This window comes from Eulemur rufifrons, chromosome 7 (genome assembly GCF_041146395.1).
Source record: "Eulemur rufifrons isolate Redbay chromosome 7, OSU_ERuf_1, whole genome shotgun sequence".
Lineage (NCBI taxonomy): Eukaryota > Metazoa > Chordata > Mammalia > Primates > Lemuridae > Eulemur > Eulemur rufifrons.
Window position 1 is genome coordinate 204,101,967 of NC_090989.1, and position 25,900 is coordinate 204,127,866.

At 42.2% G+C, this 25,900-nt stretch overlaps 1 protein-coding gene and 1 pseudogene across 1 annotated transcript in view; one reads left to right on the plus strand and one right to left on the minus strand.

Moving 5' to 3' along the window:
- The first annotated feature begins 5,687 nt into the window (after positions 1–5,687).
- On the plus strand, positions 5,688–18,923 carry LOC138385922 (major centromere autoantigen B-like; annotated as a pseudogene).
- A 5,984-nt stretch (positions 18,924–24,907) lies between these two features.
- LOC138387143 (terminal uridylyltransferase 7-like) overlaps positions 24,908–25,900 on the minus strand; it is a 30,106-nt gene continuing 29,113 nt past the window's right edge. The window contains 1 exon segment of the mRNA XM_069474048.1: positions 24,908–25,617. Within this exon segment, the coding sequence (XP_069330149.1) occupies positions 25,550–25,617 (68 nt within the window). The 3' untranslated portion in view covers positions 24,908–25,549.

Consider the following 25,900-nt stretch of genomic DNA (forward strand, 5'->3'; position numbering starts at 1 on the left):
AAGCTAACAGGCATAGAAATAAACCACGCTTGACCCTTTAGCCTTTATTTAGGAAGAAATATGGAATGGGCTAAACTTTCTCACTAATTTATTGGAAAGCTAAATGGATAAATTCCCCCTTTTTTCTAAGTATTTTTCTGTGCATTATAAGTTACAGGAACAAAGTATATATTTTTGTACATTGTCTTGATTGTTTATACTGTAGGTAGCTATTTCCAATGAATAGGAACATAGTTGAAATTTATAGATGGGATGATGTACATTCTTCATATGTAAACAAAACTTTTTCAAAAATATTTGGAAAGGATTGGATTTAGCACTGTTAACTTTTAATATCCATTTATTAGGTACATAAGGTAAATTATAAAGTCTAAAATTAGTATCAGTATTTTAGTTCTATTTTTTCAACTTTTTATTATTTTCACATTTGGGTGTGGTATTAAACTATTCTTTTTTCTGTTTGTGCCTTTATATTTGGCAGTGTGATTGTAATTAGGTTAACATTATGTTTATTTGTAGAAAGTTTTTTTACAAAGAAGAGAATTAACTTTCCATATAAATGAACATCAGGTGTGGAATTACTGATTTTAGTGCAGTATCTATATGGTTATCCAGAAGTATCACTTAAGATATTTCGATTTTAGACAGCATAACTATTTGAGGTCATATTTTTGTAATTCTAATTGAGAGTTTAGGGACATGGTAATTTGTACCAAAACTGAATTTGATAATTTTAAATAAAGCAACTAAATTTACCTTTACCTATCAGTTAAAAGGAAACTAAGGCATTTAGGAACATATCAGTACGTTGGAAAATGTAAAAAGAGCTTTTCTTTCAAAACATATGTTTAATGAATTGCATTTTAGGGACTTTTGCCTATAATTCAAGTCTATGCTATCCTATTAATTTTTATGTCTGGCTTAAAAGGCATTTGAAATATTCCATTTCTTTGTGTTTCATTATTTTCTGTACTATGACAATTTTATGCTAAATATATTTTATAATAAAAGCTAAATTCAAGATTAAAAAAAGAAAGAAACTAGAAAAAGAAGAGCAAACTAACTCAAAACCAACAGAAGAAAGGATATGATAAATTTTAGAGAGGTGAGAAAATAAAGGGGATAGAAAAATAATAAAATCAATGAAACCAGAGTTTGTTCTTTGACAATATTAATAAAATTGACAAACTTTTTTTAAAATATTTAAAAACTTATAGGTTTATTAATTAAAATGAATCATATTTACTCATAATCTAAATAAGGCATTTTAAAATCCACTGTATGTACCCTGGCCAAAATACAGTTAAGAACACTCAAGAAGCATTAGTGTTTTTCCCATACAGTGACTTCAAAGTTCTGCTTTTTTTTTTTTTCTGGAATTGTCTTTTTTTTTTTTTTTTTCAGCTTATTATGGGGGTACAAATGTTCAGGTTATATATATTGCCCATGTCCCACCCATCCCCCCGAGTCAGAACTTCAAGCGTGTCCATTCCCCAGACGGTGCGCATTGCACTCATTCATATAGGTATACACCCATCCCCTCTCCCCACCCCCCACCTCAGTCCGATACCCAACTGGTGTTATTCCCAAATGTGCACTTAGGTGATGATCAGGGAAACCAATTTGCTGGTGAGTACATGTGGTGCTTATTTTTCCATTCTCGGGATACTTCACTTAATAGAATGGGTTCCAACTCTCTCCAGGAGAACAAAAGAGATGCCATATCGCCGTTATTTCTTATAGCTGAGTAATACTCCATGGTATACATATACCACATTTTACTAATCCATTCATGAATTGATGGGCATTTGGGTTGTTTCCACATCTTTGCAATTGTGAATTGTGCTGCTATAAACATTTCGGGTGCAGGTGAAAATTGACAAACTTTTTTAGCTAGACTGACTTAGAAAAAAATAAAGACTCAAATTATTAAAATCAGGATTGAGACAGGGGGACATACTATTGACTGTAAACACAGTAGTGCCCCCTTATCCGTGACTTCACTTTCTGTGGTTTCAGTTACCTGTAGTACAGTACAGTAAGATATACTGAGAGAGAGCACATTCAGTATATTGTCATCATTGTTATATTGTATTAGTTATTATTGTTAATCTTTTATTGTACCTAATTTATAAATTAAACTTTATCATATGTATGCATGTATAGGAAAAAACATAGTATATATAGAGTTTGGTACTATTCATGATTTCTAGCATCCACTGGGGTCTTGGAACATATCCCTGTGGTAAGGGGGGACTATCCTAGAAATACATACAATACACACAGTTGTACACCTGGAGGTGTGTGTGAGAGCATCTGTGTGTGCAGTAAATGCCTAATTCAGCAGGCCTGGGTTCTCAAGCCCTTCACATTGCAAAGAAACTTTTGTCCCTTAACTGTTTCCTGGGAGATAAACTTTACATTAGGGTGGGGAACTCATGAGAAGCTCACAGTGCAGGTGGAGAAAGATTTCTTACAGGAAGATTAATATACAAAGATGTAAAAAATTATTTTGCTTTCTTAGAAGGAAACAGATAGGGGGAGACGAGAGAGAGAGAGAGAGAGAGAGAGAGAGAGACACACACACACAGAAGGAGGGAGTGGCCACAGCTCATGAAGGAAGCAACGGAACTGCCAGGCTCTGAACAGAAGAGGCTCAGAGTTTTTAGAAGAAAAACAGTAAAGAAGCAGTTAATGCTGAAAACTGATAACAGAACCAGCTGTGAAGCTATTGCATCTCTTTTTTACTTATTTTTTCTTTTTCTATGAGGCCAGCTTATAGGAGTCCCTGAAGTGTGGTCCTGGCAGGAACTGAGGCAGAGAGCTCACATCCCTGCAGTCTGCTAAGGACTCTTTAAGGCTGTTTAAAAGAAAAACTCTTAAAAACAATTTAAGCCACAGGTGTGTGATCAAACAAAGGGGCAGTTGTGTTGTGATCTTTCCCTTCAGAGGGGCAGTTATGTATATGAGTTTGTGTTTCTTACTTTCTGGTTGATAGTTTATCTTTCTCTGTTAGCTAGTTTATTAGCGAGGCCACCTTTCATTCCCTCCCTGATCACGCTATACAGGCCTGTACACACGCTGTTGAGCCGGGTCCCTTTGCTGTGAAGGTTGTGTGTTCCAGCACACAAGCAGGGACGGTTTTCCTTCGTCGCTAGAGCCTGCTTTTCTTTTTGTCAGCTCTAGGTCAGACCTAAGTTTCCCTGTTCCTATGTTTTCTTATGTCTTTCTCTATGTGCAGGAACAAAGGAATGAAATATAGCTAAATGATCATGAAAACAATAATATCTTGGAAAATATCACATAATCTTGACACTTAAAAAAATACTATTTTATTATCTACCAAGGAAATACATGTTGTGCCCTTTCTTGTACCAACATTTGCCTCATCCACACGTGCAGGACAACAGTCATTTGGAGATACCTGGATTTGGGGGTGTTTGCATAAAATCTAGTCAATGAAGACTCCTAGTATGTTTGGTAAACAGGTGATCATGTAGAATATTTTGATTCCTTTACAACACTAAAAGGTGCATATGTGGTAGGTGACCACCACCACGGCTCACAGTGATCCCCTTCTCCTGGTATTCACACCCTCATGTAATGACCTCTGCTGAGCTCAGTGGGCCTAGTGCCACACCTCTAACTAAGAGAATAAGGAAGAAGTGATGACGTGGCTTGGAGACTAGGTCATACAAGGCAGCATGACTTTGCCTTCCCTCTTTCTCTCTCTAGGGTCACTCACTTTGGGGGAGGTGAGGCTGCCACGTCCAGCAGCCCTGTGAGGAGCTCAGGAACTGAAGCCTCCTGCCCACAGCTGAGAGACCTTAGAAGTGGTTACTCCAGGCTGATCAAGTTTTCAGGTTTCTGAAGCCCTGGCTAACGTCTGCCTGCAAGCTCATGAGAGTTCTGTGCCAGTGCTACCTGGTTAAGCCACTCCCAGATTCCCAACCCTCAGAAATGGTGTGAGCCATTAAATATTTGTTATTTTAAGCAGCTACATGTTCTACACGTTGGGGTAATTTATTATGCAGCTAATTAGCACAAATGGGTGATGGAGAGGCACCACAGATCGTTGATAACAATAACACAGGATTCATGAAGATGCTTAGCTGGTCTGATGGATAATCTATCCTTTTTAATATTTTAATCTCTCTACAGCACTAAAATATTTTGTATTTTCATCCTTCTGGGGGGTACTTTTCTTATAATCCCTAAAATCCTTGGTGCAAGTGCTGTTAAACTGAAAGTAACATAAACCAATTTTCATGGTATTCCTTCTTGAAGAAAAGTATTTGGGGACAGTAGAACAATGCGATTTCTATTCAGTGAACGCATCACTGACATGCTCCCAACTGGTGATCTTACAGGTTATCTGTTTTATAGGCAAAACTTACTATGTATAAAGAAAATCCAAGCACACATTTGTCATTATTAAATGTGTGTCAATAAGGAAATCAATAAAATATTTTTCTTTTAAATTTTTTGTTCTTTAATTATGCTTTATTTGTAGGAATTTTCTTTTTACAGTGTTCAAAAATGTGAAAATAAAGATTTAAAAACAATCAGGTAATTCCATAATCCTGGTACCTTGCATATGAGGAAAAGGGAAGGTACGTCCATGTTGTAATAACCTACACATTTTATTCTTTTGTTTGCACTGTAATAACTTGCTAATTGGGGACTATTAATTTTAATTGGGAATTCACATATTAATGTATTAGGCCCCAGCAAAATCATATAGTTTTCTTAAATTTTTGCCTTAATTTTTTTTTTGGTTCTGACTGTGAAGTAAAACCCTAGTTGTTTATTTTCAGTTTAATGTCAACAATTTTACAATCAAATTGTTGCAGTAACGGCGGCCTGTCCTTATGCCTCTATCCTAGCATTTAAGATAAATTCAGAGTTAGCCACAATCACATTGGAAATTTTGCTGGTATATAACATTGTTCATTTATTCAGGTGGGCATTACCTATGAGCAGAAGACTCAAGTTTGAAAACCTTTCACTCATATCCATGGAAATATTTTGCCATTTGTTGTTACAGAAACAACCTGTAGAAGGGTTTAATGAAAAGAGCTTTCTGTCTTAAAGATAAAAAGATTGAAAAACCAAAATGTCCAACTCCGAACAAACAAAAGTAGTGGAACAATCCGAGTCTGGTCCTCTTTCTGTCCCTTATTAAATTCATCACCTTAAATAACGGCAATTTCTCTATACTTTACTTTCTTTAATTGTTCAAAGAAAGCCCCGAATCCTGTCCTGTTTACTTCATAAATGTTTATGTCAAATGAGGGAAATAGCATCAGATCTGGAAAGTGTTCAGCAATGTATGAATTTTAACGTACTGTATGGATTCGCTCAATCTGAGTGGGAAGGAAGTCCTACAGCTTTGGAGAAAGTATCCTTCAATGTAAACTCCACACAACAATTAAAATATGTTCTTCTAAATTTCACTGTTTAGATATTACTTTTACTTGTTAAAGTACAGTATTACTGTTATCTGAATATTTTGTCTTGGCTGTTTACATTTCAGAATCTCACAAGATCTGAAAACAAAATTGCAACCATTTTGAGCATGTATTCTGTACCTGGCACTGTCCTCAGGTGTTTTCCTAAGTTACACTTCTGTGTTGCTTAACTATGGGTATGCGTTCCGAGAAGTACACCCTTGGGCTATTTCGACGATGTGCGAACAGCACAGAGTGCACGTACACACCTAGAAAGTCTAGCCTACTACACGCCCAGGCTCCACGGTGTAGCTCATGCTCCTTGGCTGCAAACCTGCACAGCACGTGACTACACTGAAGGCAATTGTAACACAATGGTAAGTATTTGTGTATCTAAATTATCTAAACATAGAAAAGGTACAGTAAAAATGCTGTATCATAATCTTATGGGATTACTGTCCTCTGTGTGGTTCATGGTTGACCAGAATGTCCTTATATGGTGCGTGACTCTTTCATTTAGTATTTATTTACATACAAAATTGACAAATGCAATGATGGCAAATATTCATGTCTCTTCATCTCATCCCGATGTATCATTTCACTCCCTAACCAGTGCCCTTCACACTCTCTGTGCTGTGGCTTCACTGCTCCATGACGATGTTTATTTCAGTTTATTCTCTTCCTTCACTGTGTGAACCCTTCTTAAAAATCCTCCCGTCCCTTTCACCGATTCCAGTCCTACTCTTACCGGCTGTGCCTGGAATCCCTCTGCTCTCGTCTACCCACCAGGAAGAACCTCAGCGGGTGACAAGGCAAAAAGTAGAAAAAGGCCGACAAGGTGGAAGCAGAAAAAGAATTTCACTACAAGCGAGGAGGAAGTGGGAGTACAGGCCTACACCCCCCAGGGCCTTTGTCCGCTGGGACTCTGGCCTCGCGCGCTCTTTGTCTCTGGGCTCCGGTTGTTACCTAGTGAAGCAGGCCCAGTGGAGTGTCCGCCTCTGCCCTAGTTCCTCTTTGGTGCACTTGGCTCACTTGACTTTCTGCCGTGGGGACGCTGTCTGCACTGGGCGTGGCCCTGGCAAAGTTCCTTTGTCTGTCTTAGGTACTTGGCTGTCGCCTCCCTGCCTCCCGCTCATATCTAACTGACCTGCCACTTTTTGATGGACACAGCCTCTATTTCCTATTACCCTCAATTTCCCACAAACATTTCATCAGACAATTCTTTTGCGTGTCTTAAAAAGCTCTAAATACGTGTGTTCTTTATAAGGAGGTCCTGGCCAGCTCCTCCTGGATGACAGCCTTGCTTCCTGGAAATCCTTCTGCAGGCCCAAAAGCAGGCTCCGCTCCTTCCAGTGCTCCGACCTCTCTGGCTTCAGCAAGTCCTCAGACAGTGACCACCGTCAGCCCTTACAGCGTGAGGCGAGCCCCGTGGCTTTGGAAACCTACGGCTAAAATGTCTGAAAAAAGAACAATTAGCTCCAATTCTGGAGGAAAAAATCATCTCTGGGTGACCTCTTGTTCTCTCCCCAGCTCTGTTTTGCCTTTGCCTGTGTCTCTGTGTCCTTATCCCTTTCTCTCCTTGGGAGTCTCTCCTTGTGTCTCCCCCTCTTCAGCTAGCTGGTTCTTTCATTCTCCCTAATGGCTCCCACGTCCCAGCCTTCTTCCCTGCTAGGTCCTTTTCCCTTTGACATTCCTCTTACATCTGAGTCTCCAGGTCACAATCAGGACCCGTGGAGCCGCAAAAGGTGGGAGGGCTGTCTCCAGGGAGTCTCTGATACTGATGGGCAGCACTGAGGAACTGCTAATGATAACTTAAGGCAGCACCCCAGGGTCAGCCCGTGCTACAGGGCAGCACATTCAAATACTTGTCATCTTCTAGAGACTCAGCTGGATCTCAAACGCTCATTTCTTGTCTGATTTACTTCTCCGCTCCCAAGGATGAGCAGGTGCAGTCACCTCTCTTGCTGCTGTTCTTTGTCCATTTGGTTGTGCTGTGGCTCTCAGTGAGACCCACGAGCTGACCCAGCTGGGGATTAAACTTTCTGTATCTTTTTGAGCAACCGACCGAGGATTTCCCTTAAGTCCCTTCTGCATTTTGGAATAAAGAGCTGGTAACTTCTTACAAGAGACCAACAACTTATTGAAAAAGAGCCCAATGGATTAAGAAGATTAGTAGCCACATGCACTTACTCCAGACATGCAGGCAGATTTAGCACATCTTTCTGTAAATCCAAAGAGATGAGACATGCTGGAAACCTTACTTATTTGGCAAGCTTGATTCTCCTTTTATGAGCTCCCAATGAGTGCCTGGAGTGTTGAACAAACACACTGAACCAATGCTGCCTTCTAATTTCTGACTCTTTTTCCCTCTGCAAATGCACAGACCTTGTTTTGTTTCTAGACAAAATTTAATGTAATTCAATATTTTAAAAAGTGTAAAAATAAAACCTAAACCCAGGTTTCAGCCTTCTGTCTCTATCAATAACAGAGAAAGGAATTAAAATATACTTTTAATTGAACTATAAATAGATTCATTCATACTGAAGAGTTTAATCCTTCACTTTTCATTGTTTCTTAATGATTGGTGTCATCTGTAAAATTGGAAAGCCAATACTGAACTCAGGTTAGTTCCATTAAAAAATTATTAAATGCTTATGATGTCGCAGGTGCTGATGAAAGCTCTGGGATCCTGAGGTGAGAAGGACCTGGTCCTTGTCCTCAAAGAGCTTACAGTCTTCGTGTACCTTCAAGTACCTCGCAAGGAACTTTTGAGGAAAGAATTCAGCACTTAGTGTGGAATAAATGTCGCTGCTCTTCTTTTTTTATTGCAAACATCCTAACTCTCACCTTCTTGATATAAGGATTGTCTAAACACAGTGATTAAGCACACACACAGGATTCTTTCTCTGCTTAGATTGTTAAGTTTCTTCCTACTCATCTGGGCTCTCTGGTAGAATCAGTGCTGTCTCTACTCACATAGCATCTTGCGTAGATTTTTTTCCTTAACATATATTTTTGAGATATAACTCACATACTAAACCATATACGCATTGAAAATGTACAATTCAATGGCTTTTAGTATGTACAGAGTTGTGCTACCTTGTTACAATCTAATTTTAGAGGTTTGTGTCATCTCAAAAGGAAACTCTGATGCCTGTTAGTACAAGTTCTCATTCTTTCCTAAACCCCACCCCAGCCTTAGACAGCCACTGATCTACTTTGTATTTCTACACATTTGCCTAGTATGGAAATTTCATATAAAAGAAATTATACGGTTTTGACCTTTGTGTCTGGCTTTTTCATTTAGCATAATATTTCTAAAGTTCACCCATGTTGCAGCATATATTAATACTTCATTCATTTTTATAGCCAAATCTATTATATTCTATGTGGCCATGTCACATTTCTTTATCCATTCATCAACTGATGGTCACTCAATTGGAATCGTTCCACTTTGGGTTATTATGAATAATGCAACTATTAATATAAACATTTGTGTACCAGTTTTTGTGTAGACATGTGCTTTCATTTCTCTTGGGTACATACTGAGGAATGGAATTGCTAGGGAATATGGCAACTCCATTTAACATTTTAAGAAACTGCTAAGCTATTTTCAAAGCACCTGCATAATTTTACATTCCCACCAGTAATATATGAGGTCTCTGATTTCTTCACATCCTTGCCAACACTTGTCATTGTCTGTCTGATCCAACTGAACTTGAGCATGTGCGCATGAGTCGGAGGTGCGTGTGTGTGTGTGTGTGTGTGTGTGTGTCTGTCTGTCTGTCTCTGTGTGTGTGTGTGTGTGTGTGTCTGTCTGTCTGTCTGTCTCTGTGTATTTTTGTGGACCTCACCAGCGGGAAATTCTAATTCAATTGCTGTTATGGGTTGAATTATTATCTCCAAAAAGATATGTTGAAGTCTTAAGCCTCAATACCTCAGAATGTGGCCTTATTTGAAAATAGGGTCATTACAAATATAATTAGCTAAAGTAACGTAAATTAATACTGGAGTAGGGTGGGCTCCTCATCCAATGTGACTGGTGTCCTTATAAGAAAACAGAGACATATGGGGGAAGATGGCAATGTGAACCGGGGCAAAGACTGGAGTTATGCTGCCACAAGCCAGGGAATGCCTGGGGCTAACAGAAGTCACAGAGGAAAGGATGGACCATCCCCCGCAGGCTCTGGAGGGAACACAGCCATGATGACACCTTGATTTCAGACCCCTCACTTCTAGAACTGTGAGGCAATAGATGTCTGTGGTTTTAAGCTACCCAGTTTGTGGTGCTTTGTGCCAGCAGCCCTGGGAAACTAATTCAGTAGCTGTAAGAGCCACTGTAGCACTTTCCCACCCTGACAGTCATTGCCTGAGTCCCGTGCACCACCGGGGAGCACAGCCATGTCAAGGCCACCACGTGGAAGACTTAGGAGCTAGATTCTGGGGCTCAAATGGCAACTTTGCTGATCTTGCACAAGTTATTTAACTTATCTGGGATCTAGATCTTTATTGGTTAAATGCAAAAAATAATGATAAAATAGTAACAATACTCATACCTAACCTCAGAGTTATAATGAGGATTAGATGAATACTTACAATGGTCCCTGGCTCTCAGTTAGTGCCACATCATGTTACTATTATTGACCTCTCTGTGGTTTAGTTTCCTCACCTAAAATGGGATTATAAGAAAATTTCTCATATGTGGGAGTGTGCAGAGTGCTCAGGACAGTACTCCTCAGACTATTAAATACTCAAACATTAGATATTTTTTGTAAGTTGCTAATACATAGCAGGTGCTCATAAAGGTTTTGCTAAATGAGTACATAGATGAATTAAGTGTCATGTGCGGCATGGTATTACTTCATCTCTTTCTCATTTGATTTTGTGCTAATGGTTTGTATGTGCCATAGCTTCTAATGTTGCATGTTGGAATGGCCCTGCCACTTTATTCAGAACCAGTGAATTTGGATTCAGTTTCTGCAAATTTAAAATGTATAAGTGTTAGATAAATAAATTCCTGGACCTTGTTTCCTTCATCTATGAAATGAGAATAATGTCCTAAATGATCTCTCAGGCCCCCTTATAGTCCTAACATTCAGTGACACTGAGCTTCTCAAGAGGAGGGTCTGGGGCTGATTCCTCTTGGTAGACTCCTAGCATTGCACAGTCTATCTGGAAAATGCAGTGACTAAAATTAAAAACATCACTCTAAGGGATCAATAAAAGATTTGAGCTGGCAGAGGAAAGAATCAGTAGATTTGAGGGTAAATCAAGAGAGATTATCCAATGTGAATAATAGAAAGAAAAAAATGAACAGTCAAAGAAATATGGGACATCATTAAACACACCAGTATAAATGTAATGGGCATCTCAGAAAGAGAGGAGAGAGAAAGGTGCAGAAAGAATATTTGAAGAAATATGGCTGGAAACTTTCACTTTGATAAAAAACATTAATCTACAATTCCAGTAAGCACAGCATACTCCAAGTTCTCTCCAACAGAATGAAATCCACATTTAGACACATTATAGTCAAACTGTAGAAAGACAAAGAGAAAGAGAAAATTTTGAGAGCAGAGAGAGAAAAAATGATTTATAATGTGGAGAAGAATCTCAATAAGATTAACAGTTGATTTCTTACTAAAATAATGGAGGCCAAAGACTTTACAACGATATATTCAAAGTGCTAAAAGGGGGAGGGGACCCCCCACAAAATCTGTCCACCAAGAATCCTATATCTAGCAAAACTTTTGCAAATGAAGAATAAATAAAGACTTCTCAGATGCTCAGAGACCTTCAGTGTGATTTCCCAGGTTCTTTCTCCCTGCCTTGGACACGGTTTGGTCCCGGCTAACATATTAGGACCTCACTTGTGTATAAAAAGTTATTTAGATTGTGAATTCTCCCCATTTTATATTTAAACAGTTGCATAGCTTTTGTGACATTTTCCAGGGTACTATGCCTGTTAAGTCTGGAGATTTCCAATTTGGGTTGTTTGTTCATTTGTTTGATTCTTAGATGAGGAGCAAGTTTGAACATTAACGGATATCATGCCAACGGCATCCACAGGAAAGTAATTTACTGTGTGTCAGTAGTGTATTGATAGAAGTGGGTCACCTGTCTTCTTTCTTTTCCATGGGCTTTACCTATAACAGAAAATAATAGCTTGCAGACCCACTGCATAATTCCTTCCTCTTCAGATTTACTGGTATGTTGAGGTATAATTTTTGTTTTTTGAGATAGAGTCTTGCTATGCCACCCTGGCTAGAATGCAGTGGCATCATCATAGCATCCTGCAACCTCAAACTCCTAGGCTCAAGCAATCCTCTTGCTTCAGCCTCCTGAGTAGCTGGGACTACAGGTGCATGCCAAAATGCTGGGCTAATTTTTCTAGTTTTAGTAGAGACAGGGGTCTCACTCTTGCTGAGGCTGGTTTCAAACTCCTGAGTTAAAGCAATCCTCTCACATCAGACTTCCAGAGTGCTAGGATTACAGGTGAGAGCCTTCACTCTCAGCTGATGTAATTCTTAAGATTACTCAAAAACAGTCATCAGAGCCCTTTGGACAGTAAGTATATATGCTACAAATGCATAGATAAAAATACAGAGCAGTAATTGTCCTTCTGAATTCTCATATCTGTGGAAGAATAGATTCCTTAGCACTTGTAGAGTATAAGCGTATTATAAATTCATACCATAAGTGATAAAATTAAAATATTTCATTTCACTGAGAACTCATGCAATGCAAGGACTTGGCAAATTTAGTAAAACTCTGTTTCTGTTGGTTACTGTAATTATCTCCTTATGGAACACTATGTGTTTTGAGTTCTGAATTGAAGGCAGTGGAGCAAGTCTGTCAAAATCAATTCAACTGATTTTTATTTATGCAGACGCATTGAGTTTTACAGTGGCTGCAGTTCTTTTTTGAATGTGTCACATTCCAGATGCTGAACAATTTTTCATATTCCAAATCTTGTACCTCTTCTCTGATACTTTCCACAAATATTTTTCCTTAATAAATAATATGGCAAGCATGTTCACACTATGTTAACTAATTAGTTCTAAAATCAAGAATCTGAAGAGTTAACTTTTCTAAAATAAGGTTACTGAAATGTAAAATACAAATAATTCTAATATCAGTGTTTTTATAGAATATTTATATGTTATATAAATATTTTTATAGGGGATAGGCAAAAACATTAATAAGAGCTCTGGCCTAGAGTTTTGAGGGGCCTTCCTGAGACCAAACAAAGGCAAGCAAAGCTGAGAGATCCAAATAGGGAGAAGGACAAATGACACTCAGTTTGAACCCCTGGATTTCAACATTCCTGAAGCCAAACCTATTCCATCTGGACTCCTAAGTTAAATAAATATATACATTCTCTCTGTCTCTCTCTGTCTCTCTCTCTTTGTCTCTTTCTCTCCTTTTTTTGGAAAAGCTTGCTTGAGGTTTTTTTTTTCCCTTTTGCTTTCAGTCAAAGAGAGCTAATGTATATATACAATATTTGTGAACTTAATAGCATTGGGTATGACAGGCATATGTTTAGAATATTAAAATTATATCAGTGGAATTTTATATAATATCATTTACAATGAGATAACATGTTTTTGTGATGGTTATTTTAGTGTGGAAAATAACTATATTAAATAGTCAGCATCATGTATTTTCATAAAATTTAAGACGACGACTAGACCATTTACCAATACAATGATTACTTAATATTGATTTAATACAATAAAATGAGACAGGAAACATCAAATAAGGTTTATAGCCACAGGAAAGAAAGATATAACTTTCTGAGTTACATAAATAACTCGTGTATCTAGAAAAATTCAAGTCAATTAATTAATTCCCTCACTAAAATTAAGATGCATTTTATAATTAATGCATACATTTAAAGAAATACTGTCATTCATTCCCCTATTCACCTGTTAATAATAATAACCATTATTAAATTAGTAGTATTTCTTATCATAAATGGTGTCTGCAAAATCAAGAAAATGTGACTCCTTTCTAATATGTCCTGGAGGAATGGTCTGACTTCTGAACATTGAAAAAGTACAAACGAACGGCAAGACTGAAAATCACTGATAAATTGTCAACATGAGAACTAGGGAAGATAATAATTATAACCAGTGATAGTGGTAATTAGCCATAAGCAAGGCAGTATGATCAATAACCTGCACACAGTATCTCATTCACTTCTGTCAGCAGTATCATCAGATGGGTGGTATTGTTGTTATTATTATTAATTCCCATTTTGCAAATGAATTAAGTGGGGCTTAGGGCTTCTAAGTGACTTTTCCGACTTCATGGAACTTGTAAGTAGCAGAACAAGTAGTTAAACTAAGTGCACACGGCTCCGGGATGAGCAGAACCGCATGTGGTTAGATCCCAGGCAGCCTTGGGGAGCACAGAGGTTCTACTGTGTAACTTCGCACAAGTTGTTTACCTCCCCACCCCTGTGTCTCACTTTTCTTATTTATGTGATGGGTATAACAACTAGAAGACTAAGTTAATTCCTGGAAAATGCTTATAGCAATGCCTGGCACAATCTGAAAGTTTTAGAAGTTTGGGCTGTGATTAGTGTTCTGTGTTGTGTTCCTATAATTTGGTGAGTTGTCAACAAATACTGGTATTATTATTATTATTACGAAAATCTGATGGAACATAATTGACAAAAATTGCGAAATTTTATTTTTAAATTTTTTGAAAAAAATCCGTACAAATGCAGATGAAATTACCTAGGTGTACATTATTCCAGTGTCTGAACTTAACATCTATTAATTAAACACAACGATCTTATATAAAATTTTAAATTATCTGTGATGAAAGGAAGGGGAAATGATTTACATTGATTCTAAATAAATTTAAACACTGATTCAGCAAGACACAGTGATTTTTACGTCCCATCTTGTATAGAGTGGCTGGAGAATGGTGTTACCTCATTTACTATCACTTACATGACTAAGAGACTCCACAACCAAGTTACGCAATCAGATTTTTAGGACGTTATTTTGCAAACTTTATTGTTGCTTTATTCATACCCTCAATACGAGTGCAGTAAGTTAAAACCCAATAACAGGCCGGGCGCGGTGGCTCACGCCTGTAATCCTAGCACTCTGGGAGGCCGAGGCGGGTGGATCGCTCGAGGTCAGGAGTTCGAGACCAGCCTGAGCAAGAGTGAGACCCCGTCTCTACTAAAAATAGAAAGAAATTATATGGACAACTAAAATATATATATACAAAAAATTAGCCGGGCATGGTGGCGCATGCCTGTAGTCCCAGCTACTCGGGAGGCTGAGGCAGTAGGATCGCTTAAGCCCAGGAGTTTGAGGTTGCTGTGAGCTAGGCTGACGCCACGGCACTCACTCTAGCCCGGGCAACAGAGCGAGACTCTGTCTCAAAAAAAAAAAAAAAAAAAAAAAAAAAAAAACCCAATAACACTTTAAAATAATTGTTTCTAGATTTATTGCTAAATGGCAGTTAACTTTATTTATTAGAGTTGCAATCATTCACATTACACTTAGCATTATAATGTTTTATAGGCTTCCTGCATCTTTAAATTTTTCAAAAAGTTGCCAATGGTTGTTTATTTGAATATTCGCCTTAGGTGACCCAGAATAAACTCTGAGAGGTCTCCCGAGGGAGAAAAGGTGCTTCCAGCTAGTGAGTAATAGGGCACCTGGACTCTGACATTGGCTAAAACACAGAGCTGCTGTTAGGGATATGTCGTCTCCCCACGGGGGAAAAAAGTAATTGTTTTGTTGTGAGGATAAGCTTACGCCCAAAATAGTCTTTTTCATAAAGTTGCGCCAGTTGGTTCTTTAAATAAACTAGAATTATTTCATGTAAGATGTAAGAATAAAACCCTGAAATCATCTTATATTTTCATATACCCAACCTTGAATTAAAATTTCAGTTAGAAATTGTCTTAACTGGAGGGGGTTTGACATGATTTGGAATCTCTAATTATAATATTTGGGACACCACTCTTAGAATCAAGAGTGGCCAAAGTGACAGAGTTCTATGGTACATACAACATATTTCTAAAATGCAAAAGCTGCATAGGCAAGCTTTTGTAAAGCACTTTCAAATTGTTTATCTCATTCACAGTAACATGAAAGCATTGATGCCACTGTAATACAATTTAAAGATCAATTTTAAGAAACCTCGATTGTCATGCTGTTATTTTTACAGATGAGGGAAATTAAACGACATGCTTGGCTCTCGCCGGCGCCCTCCGCCTGCCGCCCAGCGCCCGCCCACCGACGCCAGGAGGTGCCCCCACCCGGCCAGGTCTCGCGCTATGGCGCCTAGAGACGCTTTGTCTGGGGCGGGGCGGGCGGGAGAGGCTGCCAGGTGTCCCCGGCTGCAGACCAGGGCGGTGGCGCTGGGCCCCGGGGCAGGGGGCTCCCCAAAAGGGGCCCCAAGCGGCGACAGCTGACATTGCGGGAGAAGTCCGGTCATCCAGGAGGTGGAGGAGAACCGGGACCTGCCCAAGGGCGAGATTGCACTGACCTTCAACATCCCGCCGTCCACGTCCACGCTGAGTAGTACCAGCCTGAAGAACAGGCGCTCCATCCTGGCATCGGAGTGCAAGGAGGGTGTGGCCTCCACCTGCCGCAAGAGCAACAAGCTGTCCCCCTACAGCAAGTTCGACAAGTTCGAGGGCCTCCTCACCGCCGCCTGGTTCCAGCAGATCCGCGCTGCTGCCTGCAGGTCAAGGGCATCATCCTCAAGAAGGCGTTGTGTGTCAACCAGGAGCAGGGCATGGACGACTTCACCAAGGTGAAGGCGCCAAGGTGGGGTGTCCTGCAGTGGCGTGGCCCGTGCCCTGGCGCGAAACTGCTGCCTGGCTCCAGTGGTGCCTACTAGCCCAGCCGCGGTGCCCTCTGAGGGCAGCGGCGGGAGCAGGACAGGCTGGCGCGCTCAAGACGAGCAACCACTCTCAGCGGCCAAGGGCTATGCCTCGCAGGACGTGTTCAGTGCCACCGAGACCAGTCTATGGTACAACTTCCTGTCCGAGCAGGCCGGGGATGTGCGGAGGCGGCTGGACTGCTGAGCCAGGCCACCCAGCGCCTGAGCGTCCTGCTGTGCGCCAACGCCCACGGCAGGGAAAAGCTGCCCGGCTGGTGGCCAGCAAGTCGGTGAAGCCCGGTGCAGGCCAAGGCCGCCTGCCCTGTGACTGGCTGCACCGCCAACTCTAAGGGTGGTGTCACCACCCAGGCCCTGGACAACCCAATGGCTGCAGAGTCTGGACGGGTCCTGTTGCAGCCTGGCCGCTTGGCTGCCCAGTCCCTGGACGCTTCGGGCCTGTGGCATGTGCAGCTGGCTTTCTTCACACCCGACACCGTGCATCCCCTGAAGCGGGGAGTGGTCCCACAGGTGAAGGGCCACTACCGCCAGGCTCTGGTGCTCAGGGCCATGACCGCTCTAGAGGGCCAGGATTGCTCAGGCCTGCAGCTGGGCCTCAGGGAGGCCCTGCACTTCGTGGCTGCGGCCTGGCAGGCAGTGGAACATTCCGACATAGCAGCGTGCCTTCTCAGAGCTGGCTTTGCAGGTGGCCCTATGCCACCATCGCTACTGCCCTCAAGAGTGAGGGGGAAGAAGACGAGGAGGATGAGAAGAAGAAGAGGAGGAAGAAGAGGAAGGTGAGAGGGAGGAGAAGGAAGAAGGGGGTAAGGAGAGAAGTTGGGGTAGGAAGAGGAGGTGGAGGAGGAGGGTGATGTTGATGACAGTGATGAAGATGAGGAGGAAGAGAGCTCCTCCAAGGGCTTGGAGGCTGAGGACTGGGCCCAGGGAGTAGTGGAAGCCGGTGGCAGCTTCCGGGGTTACAGTGCCCAGGAGGAGGCCCAGTGCCCTACTCTCCACTTCCTGGAAGGTGAGAAGGACTCTGAGTAAGACAGTGAGGAGGAGGAGGAGGATGAAGAGGAGGTTGAGGAAGATGAAGATGAAGACGATGCCAAGGATGGTGATGAGGTGCCTCTACCCAGCTTCGGGGAGGCCATGGCTTATTTTGCATGTATTGGTCAAGATTCAGCTACAAAGAAACAGAACCCTCTCTACCCAGCTTAGGGCACAGTGGGGTCAAAGAGGGGTGCTGAGTGGCTCACAGCAGCAGAGGCAGGACTGGAGAAACAGAAACCATGAGCTTCTGGGAACAGCTGCCAGAGCAGCATCTCTGAACCAGGCCAGCGAGGGCGCACCTGCCCCTCTGCAGTTGGAAAGCCTCTGGCTCCGGTGCCTCACTGCCAGTGCCAAGATGGACCAACTGTCACCAAGAAGCTGCCTCCATCGGAAGGCCCCTGGGATCAGGAAACAGTCTGATGAGAAAGACACCGTGCTCCCACCCCAAGCTCACATCCCCTGCCGCAACCAGTCAAAGGGGTGCTCTGCATCCTGCCTGTTAGTATTCAGGGTCCGGAGACTGGACACGGCTCTGCTCATCCTTCCACGGGCAAGGCAGTGCCTCCGCCACCTTGCTCGCCAGCAAGAACAGCAGAGGCAGCAGGAGTGCGGCCTTCTCAGCACTCTGCCTTCCGAGTCTCAGGCCAAGGCATCTGACTTCCCAAACCTAAATCAAATCCAGAAGCCTGCCTGGAAAACAGTCTCAGAGGCATGTGTTTTATCTTCCCATCTCTGACGCACAGGAGGGGAGAGTGTGTGCAGAGCACTGTTTTTATATCCATCTCAGCTACCCTTCGGCTTCTCCAAATGCTTGTCTCCTATTCCCCCAACAATCACACTTCCTAACAACAGCAATCTGCTCCTCCTAGCTGAACCCAACTCTCCTCCCTTCCTGGTATAAAAAGTAAACACACCTGCCCTTTCCCCAGAGGAGAAGACCCAAGTGCCATCAGCCACTGCATGAGTCTCCGAGTGGTGCTCACATCTCACCAGTTCCATAAACATGCAAGACTGGAGTTCTGTAATCACCTAAGGGCTAACTTAGAATGATAACCACCAATAGCAAACCCTCAATTAAAAACAAAAAGAGAGAGGAAGAGGAGGAAAATGGGTTAACATATGTAAACATAAACTGAAAACTCAAGGAATATGTATATGAAACAGTCCTAATTTCAGCAATTTGCCATGAGGCCAATGGTGGTGTAAGATAGAATTTTAGAACATTTTCATCGCCCCAAGAGTAAACCCCGTATCCATCAGAGTCACTCCCCATTTTGCTCCCAAATTCCCCCATTCCCATGCTGGACATCTATTACTCTATTTTCTGCCTCTTGAGATTTTTTTCCATCCTAGATATTTCATATAAATTGAATTATCCAATATGAGGTCTTTACTCACCCAATTCTCTTTACTTAGCATAATGTTTTCAAGGTTCATCCGTGCTGTAACATGTATCAATGCTTCATTAATTTTATTGCTGAATAATATTCCATTATACAGGTACACAATATTTTATTTATACTTATCACAAGCTTTCCTATTGAGGTGAAAGTCTTTTGGAACTAGACAGAGGTGATGGTTGCACAACATTGTAAATGTCCTAGATGCCACTGAATCATACCCTTTAAGACGGGCACTTTTATATTATGTAGCTGTCCCTTAACTAAAAAAACTGCACTAAGCACGGTGAATTCAAACATCTGTGGTTTGTTTTGTGGTGTCCTTCCAGTGCGTTTGACCTTTCACCCAGAAAACACTGTAAACTGGCTCAGGGTGGAAATCTTCATCTTTTGTCCCCAGTAAGACCCTAGGATTGCTGGAGGCACAAAGGGTGTTTCAAAAGCCTCCGCCAGCCAGGACACAAGGAAGTAACCCTTTGTGCGCCGCAGACTAGACCTGGGCAAAGGCCAGGGTGCTTTGTTACGGCTGTGCTCCCTTTCCGCTGACGCTCACCGCATTGACACTACTGTGTCCTTTCAGGAGCTTCGCCCCTCCTCACGCACCTTCGGGGTAGGGCTCCCGGGTCATCATCCAGATATTCCCGGGCCTGACCAAGCTCAATCTATGAGCAACAGACGTCCCACAGCAGCTGCCGGCAGGAGGCTCGAGGCGCACGGCCCCAGGGTGGCTGCCGCGCTGACATCCACCGCCGAGCTTCCCTGGCCCTCCTCTCCCCAGAACGCGGCCACCGCACGGCCTGTCGGGAAACGTAGTTCCGGGACGCCAGGGTCCCTGCAGCAGCCGCGCCCGGGGCTTATTTATCGCTCGGGCTGCGGACCAGAAAGGAAAGAGGTGGCGCGGCGATGCGACCCCAACGTTCGGACGTGCTCGGTCCCCGCCGCCCCGCTCCCCGTCGCCGTGACCTCCCATCGCCGGGGGCGAACATGCGCCAATGTCAAGGGCCTGACCGCGCGCCGCAGGCACTTACTAGGGTGAGGGCGGCTCGGGTGGGCTGCAGCTTCCTCTTGCTCACAGCTCGGACGGTGGCCCGGACTAAGGAAGCCGACATCTTCGGCGCCCCGGTGCCTCGGGCCGGAGCTCAGCAGCCTCAGCTTCTCTCCACGGACACAGCGGACGCATTGACGCCACAAGCTTCGCCGCTCGGCGCACGGCGCTCGGCGCTCGCAGCCCCGCCCCGCCGCCACCATTGGGAGAGCCGCGTGATTGACGGGCTAGGGGGCGGGTGGCTGCTGGGGGCGGGGTCTCGCCGCTCAGCGGGGTCAGGCTGCCCGCGGTGCTGCGTGCAGTCGCGTGTGGGGGCTGAAGACGCGGCGGGGAGCAGGAGCCCGGGAGGAGTGTCGTCACTGCTAAGAAGTCGGCGCGTCGTAGGCCAGTGGGGCTGGAGGACCGGCCATAACTTGTGCCCTTGCCGACTCCGGAGGTGCGTCGTCGCTTCACCACCTGCCCCAGGGGCAAGGTGCGGTGGCACCTACTCCTTTAATGCTCACTGAAATGAATACTGTTAACAGGCTGCTGCAGCTCAAGAACGCAGAAGTCAAGACAGCATGCGGAGCTTATGTTCTCGAAGGCAGAATAGTTCCCATGCCCAGACATCTACAACCATTTGCATTCTTTTTTGGTCTGGCTAGCCGGTTAACAGCATAGGACTACCAAGGAGAGGTATAATAAACAAATGTCCACTCCCCACCCCCCTCCACACTGCTGGGGATGCTGAAGGGTGGTGAGTAATGCAATTTTCGTTCTAGTGCTGAATTTGGAACCCGATCCTACTCTGAGAAATGACTGGGCAGCACTGTGAACAGTCACATTTATAGCGAGTACCAGTTAATAAACTTAACTGAACACCTGTTGTCAGACCATGTCCTGTCCGCTCAAGGGGCTTAATTCCGCTTTTGACCCGGCAGTATTCCTAAGCACCAAGTACCGTACCTGGGCACACACAGGAAGCCGGGTAAAGAGGGGCCAGGGAAGAATGAGAGATCCTAGTAGGACAGAAGTGCAGCAGGGTTAGCAGATGAGAAAAGGAGGACATCACGACAGGTGGCATTTCTCACGAAATGCTAGAGAAGGGAAGAAGGCAGGAGGGGTTCTATGGAGCACTGCTGGGAGGATAGATTCTTTCGCAATGTTTTGATGTGGAAAAAACTAATCAGGGTAGCATTTTTTTGAGCGCAATCTATCTTTGATCCCTAGAGGCTACAAAGTCCAAAGGGATAGTTCAAAAATCACAAGTAGTTCTGTCTGCAACAGAAACTTAATTGCGAGGATGTTTTTCTTCCAAGCCTCAGCAGCATACAAAAGACTATGGGTGCCTGACGCTGGGGGCGCAGTGGCTCATGCCTGTAATCTTAGCACCTTTGGAGGCCAGGGCAAAATTGCTTGAGGCCAGGAGTTCAAGACCAGCCTGAGCAAGATCAAGATTCATCTCTACCAAAAAAAAAAAAAAAAAGAAAGAAAGAAAGAAAGAAAAGAAAAGAGAAAAAGGAGGAAGGAAAGAAGAATTAGCTAGGCGTGGTGGTGAGTAGTCCCGTAGTCCCCACTACTCCAGTGGTTGAAGCAGGATCGCTTGAGCCCAGGAGTTTCAGGCTGCAGTGAGTTAGGATGATGCCACCACACTCTAGCCCGAGCAACAGGGTCAGACCCTGTCTCAAATAAAAAAAAAATAAAAAAAAAATAAAAAAAAAAAAAAGGAATACAGAGGCAGTAGTGTAATGGGTTTGTTCCTTGGCTACATCTTTGATTAGCTGGATAATTTGGGATAAGGCATTTTACTTATGCCCTTCCCGCGACAGATATTGTGAAGATTAAATGAGTTAATATAGGAAAAGCCCATAGAAGAGTGCATGGCACAAAGCACACAATTTCTAATTGTTAATGGATATTTAAAGATGTCATGTATTCTGAAGCTACTCCTGTATGATACTGTACTGGTGGATACATGCCATTATGCATTTGTCAAAAACCATACAATGTGCGACACCGAGAGTAAACCCTAATGTAAACTATGGGATTTGTGTGATAATGATGTGTCCTTTGCGGTGAGGAATGATTGTGGGGAGGTGGGCCTGTGTGGTGGCGGGGGATATATGGAGCGCTCCACACTCGTGCTCAATTTTGCTGTGAACCTAAAACTGCTCTAAAAATAAATTAGAAAAAAAATTCCATGAATCATTTTTTTCCAGTTATTGAAATGTTACATAGTCGTGCAGCACTTTACAGTTTTCAAAGGAAGCCTGAGAACATTCATACTGGTCTCACAACTTTGAACTGAGTAGGGCAAAAGCACTGGTGTCGCTACTTTACATTTGATGCTTAAACTCAAGTCTTTTAGTAGAGTGCATGAGACATCATTTAAAAAATCTAGTCGTAAATTTTTTGATTCTGGATCTGGTGTATAACACCCTTTTTCTGTCTATTTAATACCCAGTACTCAGTTTTTAACTTGGTTAGCTGTTTTGCATTAAGCATCATGTCACATAATCTACTTGTCAGTGGATCAGGCATACCTATAATGTCATTGGAAACTGGCCAAGCCCCTGTAGTAAGTTGGTACACTGAAAGAGTTTTCATGATTATATAAGTATTAATAATATGTGAGCTCCTTTATCTCAGAGCAGCAGTTATCCTGTGGTGTCAAAATGAGGTGGGTGAGGGAAGCTTCGAAGGAGTTAAGAAGCTGTAACCACTTTACATTTCCACTAATATGGGATGGAATTTACAATAAGGAAACGTTCAACACTGGACTTCAGGGATTACTTTCACAGCTGTAGGTGTTTTAAAAAGTGTTTTCCTAGTAAGACCTCACTTGACCCTCACAACTGTGTGGAGATGCAGGAATGATTTCCATTTCATAGGAATGGTAACCAAACTGCCAGAGCTTAAGCTGGAAAACCAGCCAGGCCGACTTGCCCAAGTCAGTGAAAGTGTGTGAAGTTCTTGACTGCTGCTGTCCAAACACTCCTGCTTCCAAAGAAAAAAGTACTGAGCACATCTTTACAGTTTAATGAGGGTGTGTTAAATTCTGTGTTTTCAGCACTTTTAAAATATTGGAACTGTAACATTGTGAGCCCTACTGACCTATCTATCCAGGATCTTTTCCAGGAAATATATATTTTTCAAAAATAGAAGCCATTTCTAAACACATAACAAGATGAAAAATAAATTGTAGTTATCCAAGAATATTTTTTTTAAATCTGCATGCTGATACTGTACACATTGAGCAAGAGTTTTGAAAATCATACATTGGGGCCGTTGCACCACTGCTATAAAAAATGGATTTCATATATTTGTTTGCTCCTGAGAGAAGGTCACAAGGAGAACCTTGGTAGTGGGGTACTTGTGGAGCCTGTGAAAACAGATAGGCCAGCTGCATTCAAAAGATAGCTAGGGAGGAATCCTCAACTCATTTTCTGGAGGTTCCCGTATATACATATTAAAATAAATTTGATAATTTTCTCTTAAAAAAAAAAAAAGATAGCTAGGGAAATGGACTTGGCATGGAGTAGATGCACCAGGCCCCTGGCTGAGGCACTGAGATGGGGACTTGAGCAACATCCAAGTAAAGAATGAAGGGTGGCTGAGTGTGGTGGCTCACGCCTGTAATCCCAGCACTTTGGGAGGCAGAGGTGGGAGGATTGCTTGAGGCCAGCAGTTCGAGACCAGCCCAGGCAACTTAGTGAGACTCTGTCTCTACAAAAATTTAAAAAATTAGCTGGTTTAGGGATGAGAGGAAAAGGAAGGTGGGTGAGGTAAGTTCAAGGAAATTAGAAGTGCAATGACAAAACTCTCACATTAGAAACACAAAGCAGAAAAATAACACTAAAAGTCAAGCCAGTCATGGGGAGATTAAACTTGGAGTTTTTCTAGCATGAAGAAAAGGGGAGATGACAGAGGTAGGACAGTGTCTGAGGAAAAAAGAATGTAAGATACTCTCTTAAAGTGAAAAAACAAAAAGCAAAAAACAAAACAAAAAACCTGGCCAGGCGTGGTGGCTCACGCCTGTAATCCTAGCACTCTGGGAGGCCGAGGCGGGAGGATCGCTCGAGGTCAGGAATTCAAGACCAGCCTGAGCAAGAGCGAGACCCCGTCTCTACTAAAAAATAGAAAGAAATTATCTGGACAACTACAAATATATAGAAAAAATTAGCTGGGCATGGTGGCGCATGCCTGTAGTCCCAGCTACTTACTCAGGAGGCTGAGGCAGAAGGATCGCTTAAGCCCAGCAGTTTGAGGTTGCTGTGAGCTAGGCTGATGCCACGGCACTGTAGCCCGGGCAACAGAGCGAGACTCTGTCTCAAACAAAACAAAAAAACAAAAAACTGAGTAGGGAGATACACTGGATTTACTTTCGTTTCAGACAAAAGTCACTGGAGAGACATGTTTCCAGATTGAGGTACTTTTCTGTCTTAATTATAGGGATAAATTTAAAAAAAAAATAGAAGCACTCAGGCAGAAAAACAAAACCGACAAGAGAACAAAAATTAGCCTGGTTAGACTTCTCCCAGAAGATAACAGAACAGCATCAACAGGCTTTTCAAAGGAAGCGTGACAAGAACTGTAAGGCCAGCCGACTTTAATGATGTATCCCTCCCCTGCAATCTGTGCCTTTTACTTGTGCGTTCCCAGAGCCTGGCATGAAGCAGGTGTCAACAGACACCGATGATCATGAGGGCACAAGTTAAAGGGAACTCTGTGTACACTCTAGTAGAGCAGCGGATCTACACCGTCCTTACTCCTTTATCTATTTTCCTTATGAAATTTAGGGCTCTTTCACTGGACAATAATGTGGATAAGATTACAGGTTGAAATTTTGATTTTATTTCAAAATGATAAATAAACCGAGGCGTAGTTCTGACCATGTACTACTTCTGCAGGGCTTGTGAAGTTAGAGAAACAGTTCCATGGGGACTCCAGTCAGACCCAGAATGTCACCAACCACACTTGTGACTGGCAGAGATAGCCTTTTTGATCTTCAGGGATTTTTAAAATTTCTCCATCCTAATTTCTGAATATCATAAAATGTAAAAAGCACTTTCATTCTGTCATTTTTTTCTTTGAAAGGTTTTTAGGGGCAAACAGGACTACTTCATTTTTATGAGCATAGTAGTTATATGTCAACTTATTTAAAATCAGAGAGGGAAAAACCCAGAGACCTCTGAGTGGCACTGCTCACCCACCGAAGGCCCACATAAACAGGTGCTCATGTTCATGTTATCATTTCTACAAAGAGCAATAAAATAATGTTTGTAAATCGGAAGTACAGTAGTAGCAGTTCACACATATTTGATATGTTTTCACACAAGGATTCGGTAAACAACAATAAATATAATTTCCCCTCTTCAAAACAAAAAAGGGATTTGTAGGGAAAAAGGGGTTAATTTACTTGGGTTTATCAGCACACCATTGTTAATGTGCTTTGAAAGAATTAAAAACCATGAAGCTGTATTCACTGAATACCGGTCCATAGTTATATCTTTACTTTTAACCTGGCTTAAATACATACATCATGGCTTTCTATTAAAATCCTTAAATCTATGGTAATTTGTGATAGATAAGACTATATTAAAAATTTTTTTCATTAACAATTTCATTAAATTAAAAAAAATCTGACATTTCCCTTAAATGTTAAGTTGAAACCTGATCTATGCTGCTGTGTCCTGTGAAATGAACCTAATTTTCCAAGTCAAAAGGAACGCCTGAGTGGCCATTTAGAGTGCTGCATTTTCCTTCCCTCATGATTCCTGCTGGGTCCTCTTCGCTGAGGCTTTTCCCTGAGTCATGTATTTACTGGAAAGGCTACCTGGAGGAGGGGAAGAAACAAAACCCAACATAAATGAAACAAGCCTCACTTTATCACAAAAGCCATAAAATTACTTATATTGTTAGTCACAGAAAGTTTTCACACTGGAATTGGTCATTTGTTTTGAATCGAGTAATTAGACTAGATATAAAAAAGTATATATGAACATGATCTATTAAACATAAGCTTAGTCAAAATTCTTTCTAAATACAGACAAGTTTCTAGAGTGATCTAGAGTGATACCATTTTAATATATTTGCATGTTCACTATTTCCATATTGGT